Genomic DNA, 13,820 nt, shown 5'->3' on the forward strand with positions numbered 1-13,820 from the left:
TAAGCACTGGTTAAGTCAAGTATAAGCAAATCTTAGTGTTATATAACCAACCTGGTGTTCTTCGGATTATCACTTAAATTACAATTCCACGGCCTGGGCATTCAGACAGATCAGTTGGTACCAGAAAATAGTAGACACTCCTTTAAAAGGGGGGGGGAAATCACCTTCAAGTTGAGCTCAACTCCTGATGATTTATGTGGACATAACTATATGTAGCTTTCCTGACATGATATGGAAGTGCTTTACCAATTTTTCTCCTGGGATTATTTTTCTGTCTTGTCCCAATGTATCCTATATTCCTAGAGCTGTCAAGCACCAACTCTGTTTAACTTTCTAGAGTAGGTATGAACATCTAGATGTTACCACTTAAACTAGCAAAATAGTTTAAGTACAGTACATAATATAAACCTATATGGGCAAAATATTTACTACGAGTAAGACCAAATTATCTCCAGTTAGTTCTTAATTCTTACATACTGAGTTATAATTCAGGTTTAGGCTGCACAGATTAATACAACTGTGACCAGAATCTATTTAATATTGGAGGGAAACAAAGGGACCTGCATATATAGCTGCTTCTTTGCTTCTTCCTCTGGCATAATTTTCCTATGCCACGCACTTTGCTGTCCTCTAGTGTCACTGCCTCAACATAGCACCATGATTTTGATCTACAAATAAATCTACCCCACTGAATATTTGTTCATCAGTTGTCTATAACGCTTTTAGTGAAAGAAGTACTTTGCACAACATTTCTGTTCAATCAAATACTATTTTGCAAGTATCTGAAACTATGTGTACAGAACATGATGTGGTTCCTGCCCCCGAGAACTTGTATATTAGATGGACAAAGTGAATGCGGAAAGATCGGTGGAAGAAGTCCTGAGGATAAATGAGAAAAGAGTGGTGTTGTGGCAATGGGAACTCTGCAAATGTTTTGCTGAAGAACTGATATAAGAAATGGAAGTGGCATGAGGAATGGAGAAGAGGAGGCAACTATTATAATACACCCAGCAAGGGGAGCTAATAGATAACATCCAATTCTACCTAACCAAGGTATGGATTATAGAAATGAATCCAATGTTTTCCGAGTCTCAATATTTCTCCATGGATTGTCTCATTAAACATTAGCTTTGCTAACTGATATTCATACATTATGGGGCTAATAATAATGGCAGTGATCTTAGTTGTTATCCCTAGCTGTGATGGTTAGTTATATTTCACATAATCAAGATTATATTTCACATAATCGACTAAGGCAGTGGTGGGATTCAAAAATTTTTACTACCAGTTCTGTGGGCATGGTTTGGAGGGCATGGTGTGGCTTGGTGGGCATGGCAGGGGAAGGTTACTGCAAAATCTCATTCCCTCCCCACCCCACTAACCTGCTTTCCAGCTCCGTTCTCCTATGCAGGACAACAAAAGAAGACCCAGCTGGGACTCAGGAGGCAGGGAATAGATGAGGGTGGAGCCAGTCAGAGGTGGTATTTGACAGTTCTCCAAACTACTCAAAATTTCCGCTGCCGGTTCTCCAGAATTGGTCAGAACCTGCTGAATACTACCTCTGGTCCAAGGGCAGAATGTACATTTTGCATATAAAAGATCCAAGTTCAATTCTTTGAATGTGGGATTTCCAAATAATACCAGTAGATACCACTTTCTCATTTGTTTTTATTAGCTCTATTGACCTTACTTGCTCATATCATATAAAATATGATAGTATGACTATCAAGCATTCCTCCATATGTTTGGTAAATTTATATAAATATTCAGCTAGGCAAACTAAGGATCATATTGCTTAAAAGGTTTATTAATTCTCATAATAAATAAAAAAGTTGTTTATTTCACATACATAAAACATGTATAGACTATAAAGAAAATTGAGTTCTTTCCTGTGAACAATTCAATTCTCAGCATCTTTATCAAAATTAAATCAAGAAATGACTGTAGCTGAAGATCTTTACCAAATCCTAGGTATCATGAACAATATATATAGCTCTCTCTATATAGTAACATTATATATCATACTAATGTGTGGTTTGTTTCATTTATGCTTCACTGCTTTATTTTTCTAAACGGTGATTTGTGGCTTAGTGTTATGGGTGAGTCATGTTGCTAAAATTTAATTAACCACAGCTAAAGCAAATCATAATTTAAAATGTGTGAACCCAGCATCTGCCCCCCCACCAGCACAGACAATACTATACTACTACTGTATTAACCACAAACATTTTCACAAATTGGTAAGCTGAGATAAAGGCAAAAATACTCATGAACCAATTTTGCACCTTAGATTTCCTGCCTCCACGTTCCAATCTTACATTTGAGGGCAAAAGTGTCTGCTGAGAGGATCAAAAACATCAAGAGACATGATGATTCAATCAAACCCCCATTCTTGCCTCAACTATACGGTTGCAGCAACTATCTTGACAATTTTGACTGCCCATCTACAAATGGCCCTACTTATGGGACACCAATTTGGTTCTGAGAACTAGCCTAAGCTTCCCTGAAAAAGGAAGCTAAAAATTAAATGGAGGAAAGAATATAAATAGTTGCCAAGTGAAGTGATGTACAGTATCTTATACAGAGAAGCAAGAAGGGTCCATAATTTCTGCCCTTCAGAACTAGACACAGCTGGGTGTGTTAAAATATCTGCTTAACATCTTCTTTCCTTTTTTCTGTCTAACTTGCCTTTTCAAAGCAAGATCACCTGCAAATCTTGGGCTATAGATTAGAATGAAAACTTGGGGCGGGGAGGGGAATCCAGGAAAAAGACTTTGGTCATTTACTTCTGAACTGTTGCCAAGAAAATTACTTGAACATATCCCTCCAGTCATGAAGAGTCAAGGTGAACTCAAGGAGACTTATCCTTATTAAAAGAATACACTTTCTAGAATGCCAAACATCTGCCTTCATCTACAGAGTTCATCCAGGGGTGGGATTCTACCAGTTTGCACCTATTCGCTAGAACCGGTTGTTAACATTCTAAGCAGTTCAGAGAACCAGTTGTTAGAAGAAATTACTGGCCTAATCCTGTAAGGAAGGCAGGAAGGAAACATTCTGGTGTTGCTTACAGAAACTGCCTCTCTCCGTTAACCCTTATTACATTCTTGGCAGGACTAGACTTCCTGTCTCAGAAACTTCTCTGGAGTTTTTTTCCCCTCCTTTGCTGGTACTTTGCTTGTGTGGAGTGACCATTCAAAGTTACAATGGCACTGAAAAAAGTGATTTATGACCATTTTTCACACTTACGACTGTTGCAGCATCCCCACAGTCATGAGAGGCCAGGGGAGGAGATGTGTGCCTCGATGTGAGTGATATTGAGTTGGCCACGCCCAGACAATAACATGACCACCAAGCCACGCCCCCAACTAAGCCACGCCCACAGAACCGGTTGTTAAACAATTTGAATCCCACCCCTGAGTTCATCCTCAGAATACTAGCCATATAGTCAACCACATTCAGCATTGTTCTGTGATTCCTTCTCTCATACTACAGAATAACCAAGGGATTGCACACTAGGGGATTATATTTATCAAACTGTGGGACATTTCAGGTAGTACATACAGTATAAACAGAATAGCAATTCCGTTGCAATGAAGGTATGATAACAGTCTTCGAATATTTGAGGAGCTGTCACAGAGAGGAGATGGTCAACCTGTTTCCCAAAGCACCTGAGGGCCAGGCAAAAAAAGAATAGATGGAAGCTTAACAAAGAGAGTTTCCTGTCAGTGAGAACAATTAATCAGTGAAACGGCTTGTCGCCAGAAGTTGTGAATGTTCCATCACTGGAGGTTTTTAAAAAGAGATTGGACAGCCATTTGTCTAGAATGTCCAGAATGATATAGGTCTTCTGCTTGAGCAAGGAGGTTGGACGAAAACCAACCAATAATTCTTGTTATTCTGTATTCCATGTGTGTGTGTGTGTGTGTGTGTGTGTGTGTGTGTGTGTGTGTGTGTATCTTTGCATATATATCCATCATGTTGGCATCAGTTCTTACCGATCACATTGTGATATTTTTTTCCAGGAGGATCCCAACCGAGGCCTTCAGGTTTTCCAATGTAATTGCTGCTGTAATTAAGTCCATCCACCCTGCTGATGATGAACTTCTTCTTCTAAATGTCTATGGAGATTCTCAGTCATCCAGGTCATGCTTGTCCCAAAGGTGCTTTTTTTCAAGAGGCAACTGGACTTTCTGGTTTTTTCTTTGAAGATGTTTCACTTCTCATTCAAGAAGCTTCTTCAGGCAGTTTCTGTAAGCAACACCAGAATGTTTCCTTCCTGCCTTCCTTACAGGATTAGGCCAGTAACTGGATGGTGACTGGATGGTGGGGAATGGAAGGATTTATATGCCTTGAAAATGCACCTTTGGATCAGTGTTGGAATTCAATTTTCTTTACTACCGATTCTGTGGGCATGGCTTGGTGGGTGTGGCGAGGAAGGATACCGTAAAATATCCAGTCAGAGGTGGCATTTGCCAGTTCTCCAAACTACTCAAATTTTCCGTTACCGGTTCTTCAGAACTGGTCAGAACCTGCTGAATACCACCTCTGCTTTGGATCTTCTTCTTCTCTTTCTTTGCATTTTTCCCAGCATTAGATCTTTCACTAGAAAGCTAGGACTTCACATCATGTATCCAAAGTATGATAATTTGAGCTTAGTAAATTGTATCTCAAGTGACAATCCTGGATTGATTTGTTCTGCGATCCATTCGTTTGTTTCTTGGCTACCATAGTATTCTCAAGAGTCTTCTTCAACAAAAAGTTGAAAAGCATCAATATTCTTCTTGTCCTCCTTTCTTCAATATCCAACTTTCACTTCCGTTGAGCTTCACAGGCAAGAGCATTGCCTGCATGATTCTGATAGACACATCATAGTGTGAGCTGTAATATAATTGCCATTCTACTTATATATATGCTTACTGGAACGTCCCACAGTTTGACAAAATTGCATTGGTCATTCTCATGAATAACGTCTGCATTTTATTATCCATGAGGTTGCTTCTGAAGGCCACACTGAAACTTCAGCATTGAAATCATCACCAACCTAGCACTGACATCAAGCAGCCCAGGTAGGGATGCCAGCATGCAACGGAAGACTGGTACAACAACTGGAGCAATGCCAACTTGTCACCAGACCTAACTTCACAAATAAGACATCATACCTGGTATACTGCAAAACAGTCTCTTTGGACACCATTGTGGATGCATACAGCATTACAGCCTTACAAAAACTTTCCAGGGCAGCTTATAATGTTATTTTAAAATGTAGTCAGACTACTTTTTTTTTAAAGCAATCTGTGGAATTCAAGAAACAAACACCAAGCTGTTTAAAAACATGCTCAGTTTTTTTAAAAAGTAAAGAAAAACAAAAAGGATTTTGCCTGGCACCAAAGTATGGTTAGTCCTTTCTGTTCCATATACCACATGTCAATTAGACCATCCCCTCCTTTTCCAAAATGTTTACAACTTTTTTGGTAATCCTTGCTGACTGTCCTAGGACATTTGACAGAAGGCGTGACCATTAGTTTAATTTAATATATGTTAGTTTTGGAGGGAGAGCAATTACAATAGACATGCATATTGTCTACCAGCAGGGGGCATCCAGAGACTTTCCTGGTACTTTCTGGAATGAATTCTTCACATTTCATTACAACAGCTTCATATTTGTTGAAAACAGGTTTTAAAAAGTGATAAAATCGCTCCACGTGTATTTCTATTTCTGATGCAGATTTCAAACATCCAAGTGTTGTCAAATCACAAACTATAGGGATTCACAATTGCAATTTATTGATTTCATGAATTCTAAGGAACACCAAGTGAGACAGCGAATATGTGCCCATGCTTTACAAGCCATGCTATAATGTAGTTCTTCCAAACAGATCTAAAATTGAATTTGGCAAGCAGTGCCATATATCCTCATCCACTTATTGTGTTCAGTGGACCAGAATCTTCACAGTCAATGGCTAATTGCCAGGTAGATGCCAAAGGATACCCTTTCTCCCAACTTCCATTATAGAAGTGGCTGTTGTTTTTCTAATCATTTTGGAGAAAAATCTATTACAACAGGCCAGAATACTAGCAATTTTTATATCTGTATTGTGACTTGGCCTTTGTGACTAGTGTTCAGAATATACTGTTTCTTTGTTTTAAGACTAGTAATGAGCACAGATTATTTGTTTCCTTGCTTGCCTTTTGAGGGGTATTGTTGTGTTGGTGTTGTGCCTTTGAGTCAGTCTTAACTCCTGGTAGTTTTCTTAATCTTTTCAGAAGTGCTTTGCCATTTATCACCTGCTTCCCCGGCCTGAGAGACAATGACTGTCCCAAGATCATCCAATTGGCTTTGTGCCTAAGGCAGGACTAGAACTCACAGTGTCCCAATTTCTAGCCTGGTACATTAACCACCAGACCAAACTGACCAAACTCATCAAGAGCTGGTAGAGAGTTAGAACTGAACAAAATCTGGAAGGCAGCATAATGACGTTCCTAACCTAATTAATGAAGTTTATGATCAAAGATTCTTTTGGAAAATTCAGGATGTAGGGGAGAGGATACACACATTTACATGTGTGTTGGCATGACCATATATGCAACTGCTAGCATTGTGTATGCCATAAAGGTTGCCCAGTCCTAAGTTATAGAGATCAAGAAGGAATGGATACTAATCAGTCAGTTATTAAAATTGCAATTATATACTCAACAGAATTATATAAACCTGACAGTAAATATCTGAACTATTATACTATATTGAGCTCCAGTTCTCATTACTATATTCATTTCTTGTACCTACATCAGGGGTCCCCAACCTCCGGTTCATGGACCGGCATCAGGCTGCATCATGCCAGTAACCAGGCCAGGCAAACAAGCTCCATCTGCAGGATGCAGGCAGCACATGAAACCACACCCCTCCAGTCTGCAGAAAAACCTCTCTCCACAGAACTGGTCCCTGGTGACCAATGTTTGGGGGCCACTGGGCTAGTACAAATTCTGAGTGACATATATTTACCTACCTCTATAGAAATAAAATAAAATGAGACAGTCACGGTGGCTCGGTGGCTAAGACATTGAGCTTGTCGATCAGAAAGGTTGGCAGTTCGGCAGTTCGAATCCCTAGCACTGCGTAATGGAGTGAGCTCCCGTTACTCGTCCCAGCTTCTGCCACCCTAGCAGTTCAAAAGCATGTAAAAATGCAAGTAGAAAAATAGGGACCACTTTGGTGGGAAGGTAACAGCATTTCTGTGTGCCTTTGGCATTTAGTCATGCCGGCTATAAGACCACAGAGACGTCTTCGGACAGCGCTGGCTCTTTGGCTTTGTAATGGAGATGAGCACCGTCCCCTAGAGCCGGAAACAACTAGCATGTATGTGTGAGGGGAACCTTTACCGTTATAGAAATAAAACACTCTGTTTTCTTTTATCTAGACTTTCTTTTTTCTTATAATCCCTTTTATTCACAAGGAAAAGGACAAACTCCTTTTTTCTTTGCCCCTAATTATAAAAATGCCCAACTTTTTCTGTTGCCACCAGCAGGGAGCAAGGAGACTTGAGGTAATCCCATTCTGTACATGGCCTAGGATGCGCATTGCTCCCTTCTGGCTCTGTATAATAACTGTTCTGTAACCTCAGGGGTTGCTTTTCCTTTTGGGAATGTGCAGTGTGGTATTTGAGCCTGGCTAGCTGACGAGTGCAGGCTATGTTCACCACTGAAGAGAAAAGATACATCGGTAAACTTTGTGGCATGTTTTAGTGGTGGGACCCCCCCCCAAGAGCATAAATAAGCTAGATGATGCAGGCCACAACTTCAGAAGTTCAAAGAGCTGCCCAGCATTGTTATTGTTGTTGTTGTTGTTGTTGTTGTTATCTTTTGCTGTTGTTACACTGTTATTATACTTTCAGCCCACCTCACGGTTGAGGGTGACTGAAGTTGAGAAAAGGAGAATGAGCAGCTGGAACTCAAAACTCCAGCAATTCATTCTCTATACACCACCTGCTTCCTTGTTTCCTCTTCTATTTATAGCCAAAAGCAGGGAAGCAAAGGTATTAAGAAAGAGCAAACATGGGCAGATATTGCATCAGATGCCGGCTAGGAGTGAATTAAGACAAGCTGGAGCAAGAGAGCTGCTTTTAGGCAAAAGAACTGTCTTTGTCTGTCAATCGTTGTGCTCCCGCGCAAAAGGGGACCAGAAGACTGGGGTTCAAAAGGATGCTGACAAATGATAGTGGGATGGGAGCAGCTGTTTTTGTCCCTGTTACATCTTACCCAGGAACCTTAACAGATAACCAAGAGAGTGTCTGTGACCATAAGCAATATAGGCAGTGTGCAAATGAATGAGAAACTTGGAAGCCTTCTTTGGTCAGGCGTATTGTTTTTTAGTTATTTTTATTTTATTTATTTGTCAATCGCTTACAAGATAATAGGTATATGTATTAAACATGAGTAAGAATACAGGAAATGGGTACAAATAAATGGGGACAATACGAGAGGGACAGGAGGCACAATGCTGCACTTATGCACGCCCCTTACAGACCTCTTAGGAATGGGGTAAGGTCAATAGCGGATAGTTTTGAGGTTAAAAGAGTGGGGTTTAGAGGATGTAACAACAGAGTCAGGTAGTGCATTCCAGGCATTGACCACTCTGTTGCTGAAGTCGTACTTTCTGCAATCAAGTTTGGAGCGGTTAACATTGAGTTTGTATCCGTTGTGTGCTCTTGTATTGTTGCGTTGAAGCTGAAGTAGTCATTGACTGGTAGGACATTGTAGCAGATAATTTTGTGTCCTAGCTTAAGTAGGCGGCGGAATTCAAGATTGTCCAAGCCCAAAATTTCAAGCCTGATGGTATAAGGTATTCTGTGCAGAGAACTGCTAAGTCCTGCCTTCATGAATCTGGTGCCTTCCGGGTGCACTGGACTTGTCCTATCAAGGCTTGCTCCTGACACCCAAAAAAGGGGAGGGCACTTCGCCTGGCCTGAAGCAAGGGAAGGCTGCTCCCGGATTCTCCCACTGCCCAAGCGGGGCCCAAAGAGCACCGCAGAGAGAGAGAGAGAGAGAGAGAGAGAGAGACCGAAAACCAAGGGGTCGATCGCTTGCTGGCACCCCAACGTGGCAAGTGGCCGCGATCTCCTCGCAACGCTGCTCGGGACAAATGCGCGCAGGCAGGCCAGCAAGCGGTTGATTCCAGCGCCTCCGGGACGGGCGCTCCGAAGCGGCTCACAGGCTTTGAGCGCCACCCGGGCGCGCAACCGAGGTTGCTCCGGGCGAGGAACCCGGAGAAGCGAGGAACCGCCTCAGCGGAAAGCACAGGGTTGAAGGGCGCGCGCGCAGCTGTCTCCGGCAATCGGCGACCGCGGGCCCTTTAAGCGTGGAAAGGCTCGCCTCGTCTGCGCACGCGGCGCAGCAAGGGGGATGCGCCGCGGGGAGGAGAGCCAAGGAAAAAGGAAGCGGACGGGCGGGTTTCTCCGGGCGGCCTGAGTCCGGAGCTGCTGCACCCGACGTGAACATCCTCGGGAACGACCTGAAATGCCTTAGCCCTTTGCAGCCCTCTGCTCCCTCTCGGCGGGGAGCAGGGTTCCGGCGGAGGCTTGGCGACATGAACCGGGTCCAGCTGAAGCGCTCTGCGATCCTCAAAATGGCCCTCGGCGGTGCGTCGGAGCCGCTGCTCCAGCAGCAGCAGCAAGAGGAGGAGGAAGAGGAAGATAGCGAGGGCGGCCGCAGCAGCAGCAGCAACGGCAGCAAGGAGCCCCCGTTCCTCTTGCGGGCCGTCCGGATCGCCGTAGTGGTCTGCCTCTACTGGTTCATTTCTATCACCATGGTCTTCCTCAATAAGTATTTGCTGGGCAGCCCTTCGCTGCGCCTGGATGCGCCGCTCTTCGTCACTTTCTACCAGTGCCTTGTCACCGTCCTCATTTGCAAGCTGCTCAGCCTGCTGGCCTCCTGCTGCCCGCCGGGCTTCGTGGACTTTCCCTCCATACGGATCGACCTCAAGGTCTCCCGCAGCGTCCTGCCCCTTTCCCTGGTCTTCATTGGCATGATCACCTTCAACAACTTGTGCCTCAAATTCGTTGGCGTGGCCTTCTACAACGTGGGCCGCTCCCTCACCACCGTGTTCAACGTGCTCCTCTCTTACTTGCTCCTGAAGCAAACCACATCCGTGTATGCCCTTCTGTCTTGTGGGATGATCATTGGTGAGTGGAGCCTTCCCAATGGCCCCAGCTAAACAATCCTGTGGCTGCCACTTTCTCCAGTATGTGGCTTATGTCTCCCATTATCCTCAACCAGTCTCACCACTGCTTGGGAATGATGGAAGTTGACATTGGGCATCATCTATTATATCTACAGTGTGCAAAGGTTTATTTACTGGGGGGAAAGCCCATTAGGATTCAGTGAGACTTACCCAAGAAAACAAGTGTCAAATGCACCATGGGGCATTCAAGGTCCTTGAATGGTTTGCTTGCAGGATTTCAGTTTAACCTTAGCAACTATAGAGAGACTGCTAATATTCTAATGTTTACTCCTTATTTTTATTGGCCATTGTGCTGCACAACTCATGGCAGTCAGTAGTGATTGGGCTTTTTGCTTTTTTAAATTATTTGATTTAATAACTCTTTCCCTCACAATCCTTGTCTAAAATTTGCCAAAATCTACTCTAAAATGCCCACTCAAAAGAGCATCCTAGTATCCTTTAGAATGAGCTTAGATAATAAGAGCCACATCCAGAGTGGCTCTAAAAAGAACAGTTCAATCCTATAGAATCTTAGAAGTGATAAGGAAGTAAACACAGTAATGCATCCTAAAAGGTATTGTTTCCTGATGATGCCATATGCATACAGTTCAGATCTCCATTGCTGATTGTTAGTGTGGGAGAATGGGGATGCTTGTTAATTAAATATACGGAAAAGGCAAGGCTACACCTTTGATATATGGCCACAATAAAAGGGGGAGTTTGTGTTCCCAACTTACAGGACAAAAACTTGAGGGTCAGATAGTTTGGTAAATCTTTCTTGCTCAATAATGCTTGGAATGAAACTGATGTAACATTTCTTGTTCATTAATATCAGGTGGAAGAGAACTTGATAGAATTGATTCAATTCTGCTAACTTTTATTATTAGTTTGCTTAAGCTTGCTAACTATTAATATACAATCTAGTGGCTTATGCTGGAGAATATAAAGCTTCACTTTTGCAAAGGTACATATAGCTATTATGTCTATGGAGATTCTCAGTCATCTAGGTCATAGTTGTCCCAAAGGTGCTTTTTCAAAATAAAACTGGACCTTCTTGTTTTTCTTTGAAGATATTTCACTCTCAGCTAAAGAATCTTATTGGATGAGAAGCAAAAGGTCTTCAAAGAAAAACAAGAAAGTCCAGTTGCCACTTGAAAAAGCACCTTTGGGATACAGCTATTGTGTTTATAGTCACAAGTTTTAAAACTTACAGGCACTCTTTGACAGAAAATTATGGAGTGAAGGATCTTAATGAATAGTGATTCAGTCTCAGCAAACAATTTCAGCTCAGACACGGATTAATATTCACATGAGAGATATCGGGAAATTCCAGGGTTGTAGGCTAGACTGGCCTGTTTTAATCCACCAAGAGTATTAGAGTAACTGGGTGGGGAATTCTGGGAGTTGAATCCACACCTCTTCAAAGTAGCCGAAGTTGAAAAAAAATAGTCTATTATATCCAAAGTTTAAAAATGTCCACATTGTTTTATTTTACATAGGTATGAGGCTTGTCTCCTGCTTTTTGTAGCCCAATCAGTATATTTTCCATCTCTTTTACATTGCAGGTGGCTTCTGGCTTGGGATAGATCAAGAGGGAGCAGAAGGCACTCTGTCCTGGGCAGGCATCATTTTTGGGATACTTGCCAGCCTCTGTGTCTCACTGAATGCTATTTACACTAAAAAAGTTCTTCCTGCTGTGGATGGCAGCATCTGGCGTCTGACTTTCTATAACAATATCAATGCTTGCGTCTTGTTTTTGCCCCTTTTGTTGTTCACAAGTGAGTTCTTCACACTATACCACTTCGATAAATTGGGAAGCATCCATTTCTGGGGCATGATGACTCTAAGTGGGATATTTGGCTGTGCTATCGGCTATGTGACTGGACTTCAGATCAAATATACCAGCCCCCTTACACATAATGTTTCTGGGACTGCCAAAGCCTGTGCCCAGACACTGTTAGCTGTCTTCTATTATGAAGAAACCAAGAGCTTTTTATGGTGGGGTAGTAACATGATGGTTCTAGCGGGCTCTTTTGCATATACCTGGGTAAAAGGATTGGAGATGAAGAAGGTACAGGTAGAACCTCTTCCAAAAGCAAATGAAAAAAATGACAATCTGGTCTGAATTTGCCAGTCTTGCATCTCTCTGAAGGAATAAAATGAAGTTTAACTAGCAAGAGACCGCTTAATGTTTCCAGGCAAGCGTAGCCTGTAATTACCCATGTAGAAAATAGAAGATAGGACAAGATTTCCAATGTATTGCATATTTGCTACAATAATCACTGGAAAGGGGAAAAGATCAATTTTTTTACAAGTGATTTTCTTTTGCAAACGCCTTCTCTTTAGTAAAGGTGAGGGTCTTGTGTTCTGTTAAAAAACGACTTTAAACAAGTAGGAATAGGTGGGTCCTTGCTCTACTTGCTTGAAGTTATATGTGTGTTCTGTAGATATGTTTCTCTTTGTCTCCTCACACATCACACTAGACAGTCCAGTGTGCTTCCTGGAGAGGCAGGAGAACAGTTCTCTTAGATTGCTGGCCCTCCTGCCCTTGTGAGACAAACAAGTTGCAAGAAATACAGATTTGCAACTTGCCTGGTGAAAAGGTAACCTCAATGCCAAGATTCTCGAGCATTTTTCTGCCAGTGCTTCTCAGCACATTTATCATTCCTCTGGACAGCCTAATTGGAAAGGAACTGAACTAAAGGAAAATAGGAAAGGGCATTGAAAGGTCCCCTGGTTTGGTTCCTTCTAGATCTAAATGGCTTTAGGTAGTCAGCTATTTTTCCCAGCACTGTTGAAGAAACAGATGTCAATGATTATTAATGGACTCTTACAAAGTTAAAAATATTGGCATGTTCTTGCTCTTAAAACCCATTTCGTGAGCAAGTGCATTAGTTTTTGATATGCACTCTCCTTATTGAGAGGGCCACCTTGGCTTCAGGAAACCAAACATCATTGGAATGTATAATTCCATTTGCCTTTGACCTTTGCTAGTGTCCTTACCTTGTTCTCACTTTCCTAATTTTGTGTTGGGAAGTGTATACCCTCATTGTAGATCTGCAACTGATAAATGTGTTTAATAAAACGTTGATTTGTTATTTTCAGAATGGCTCTCTGATTCTTTGTAACAATAGAAATGATAAGGAAGTGGAGCAGAGGGCACTGATAATATATTGCCTCCTGACTCACAGGCAAAATACTTTAAAAGCAACCCTGAAGGAGAAGTAGTTAATGAGGTTATTGTCCTTATAGACTGCTTATAATTTTTCTGGATGCATCAGATTAGCCGCTGGGCTTAATGGCCATTCGCTTTGATTCAACAAAACTGCCTTTATTTCCTTAAGCTATGATGTCTTGGATAAACACAAACATAAATATGAGTAATCTTCAATAATGGCCATGAGTTGTACAGATCATAAAGCAGGTCACCATGTGACCATACCTAATTTTATGATCTTTTTGAAGTAGTCATTAAGCAAGTCCATTGTATCAATTGGATTTTTTCTGCTGGAAGCCAAAAGTTAAGTGTATATTTCTGGCCAAAAAAAACAAACAAAAAAGGTGTAAATTTTGATCATTTGACTACAGGATGCTGCAAATGGCC

The 13,820-nt window shown here is 41.9% G+C and overlaps 1 protein-coding gene across 1 annotated transcript; it reads left to right on the forward strand.

Annotated features, from left to right (window-relative positions):
• Positions 1-9,454: 9,454 nt before the first annotated feature.
• Positions 9,455-13,323, forward strand: SLC35C1 (solute carrier family 35 member C1). Its single transcript, XM_026671274.2, has 2 exons — positions 9,455-10,178; positions 11,782-13,323. Exons 1-2 carry the CDS (start codon positions 9,584-9,586, stop codon positions 12,339-12,341), a joined length of 1,155 nt encoding a protein of 384 aa, XP_026527059.1. The 5' UTR covers positions 9,455-9,583; the 3' UTR covers positions 12,342-13,323.
• The last annotated feature ends 497 nt before the right edge of the window (positions 13,324-13,820 follow it).

This window comes from Notechis scutatus, chromosome 1 (genome assembly GCF_049901735.1).
Source record: "Notechis scutatus isolate UNSWTSFEM ecotype Mainland chromosome 1, rNotScu1.2, whole genome shotgun sequence".
In the NCBI taxonomy this organism is placed as follows: Eukaryota; Metazoa; Chordata; class Lepidosauria; order Squamata; family Elapidae; genus Notechis; species Notechis scutatus.

Excerpts from the sequence above, each read along its gene's own strand:
- SLC35C1 (XM_026671274.2), top strand. The coding sequence starts at position 9,584 with ATGAACCGGGTCCAGCTGAAGCGCTCTGCGATCCTCAAAATGGCCCTC. Across the intron at positions 10,179-11,781 it reads GTCTTGTGGGATGATCATTG|GTGGCTTCTGGCTTGGGATA; the intron begins GTGAGTGGAGCC and ends TTTACATTGCAG.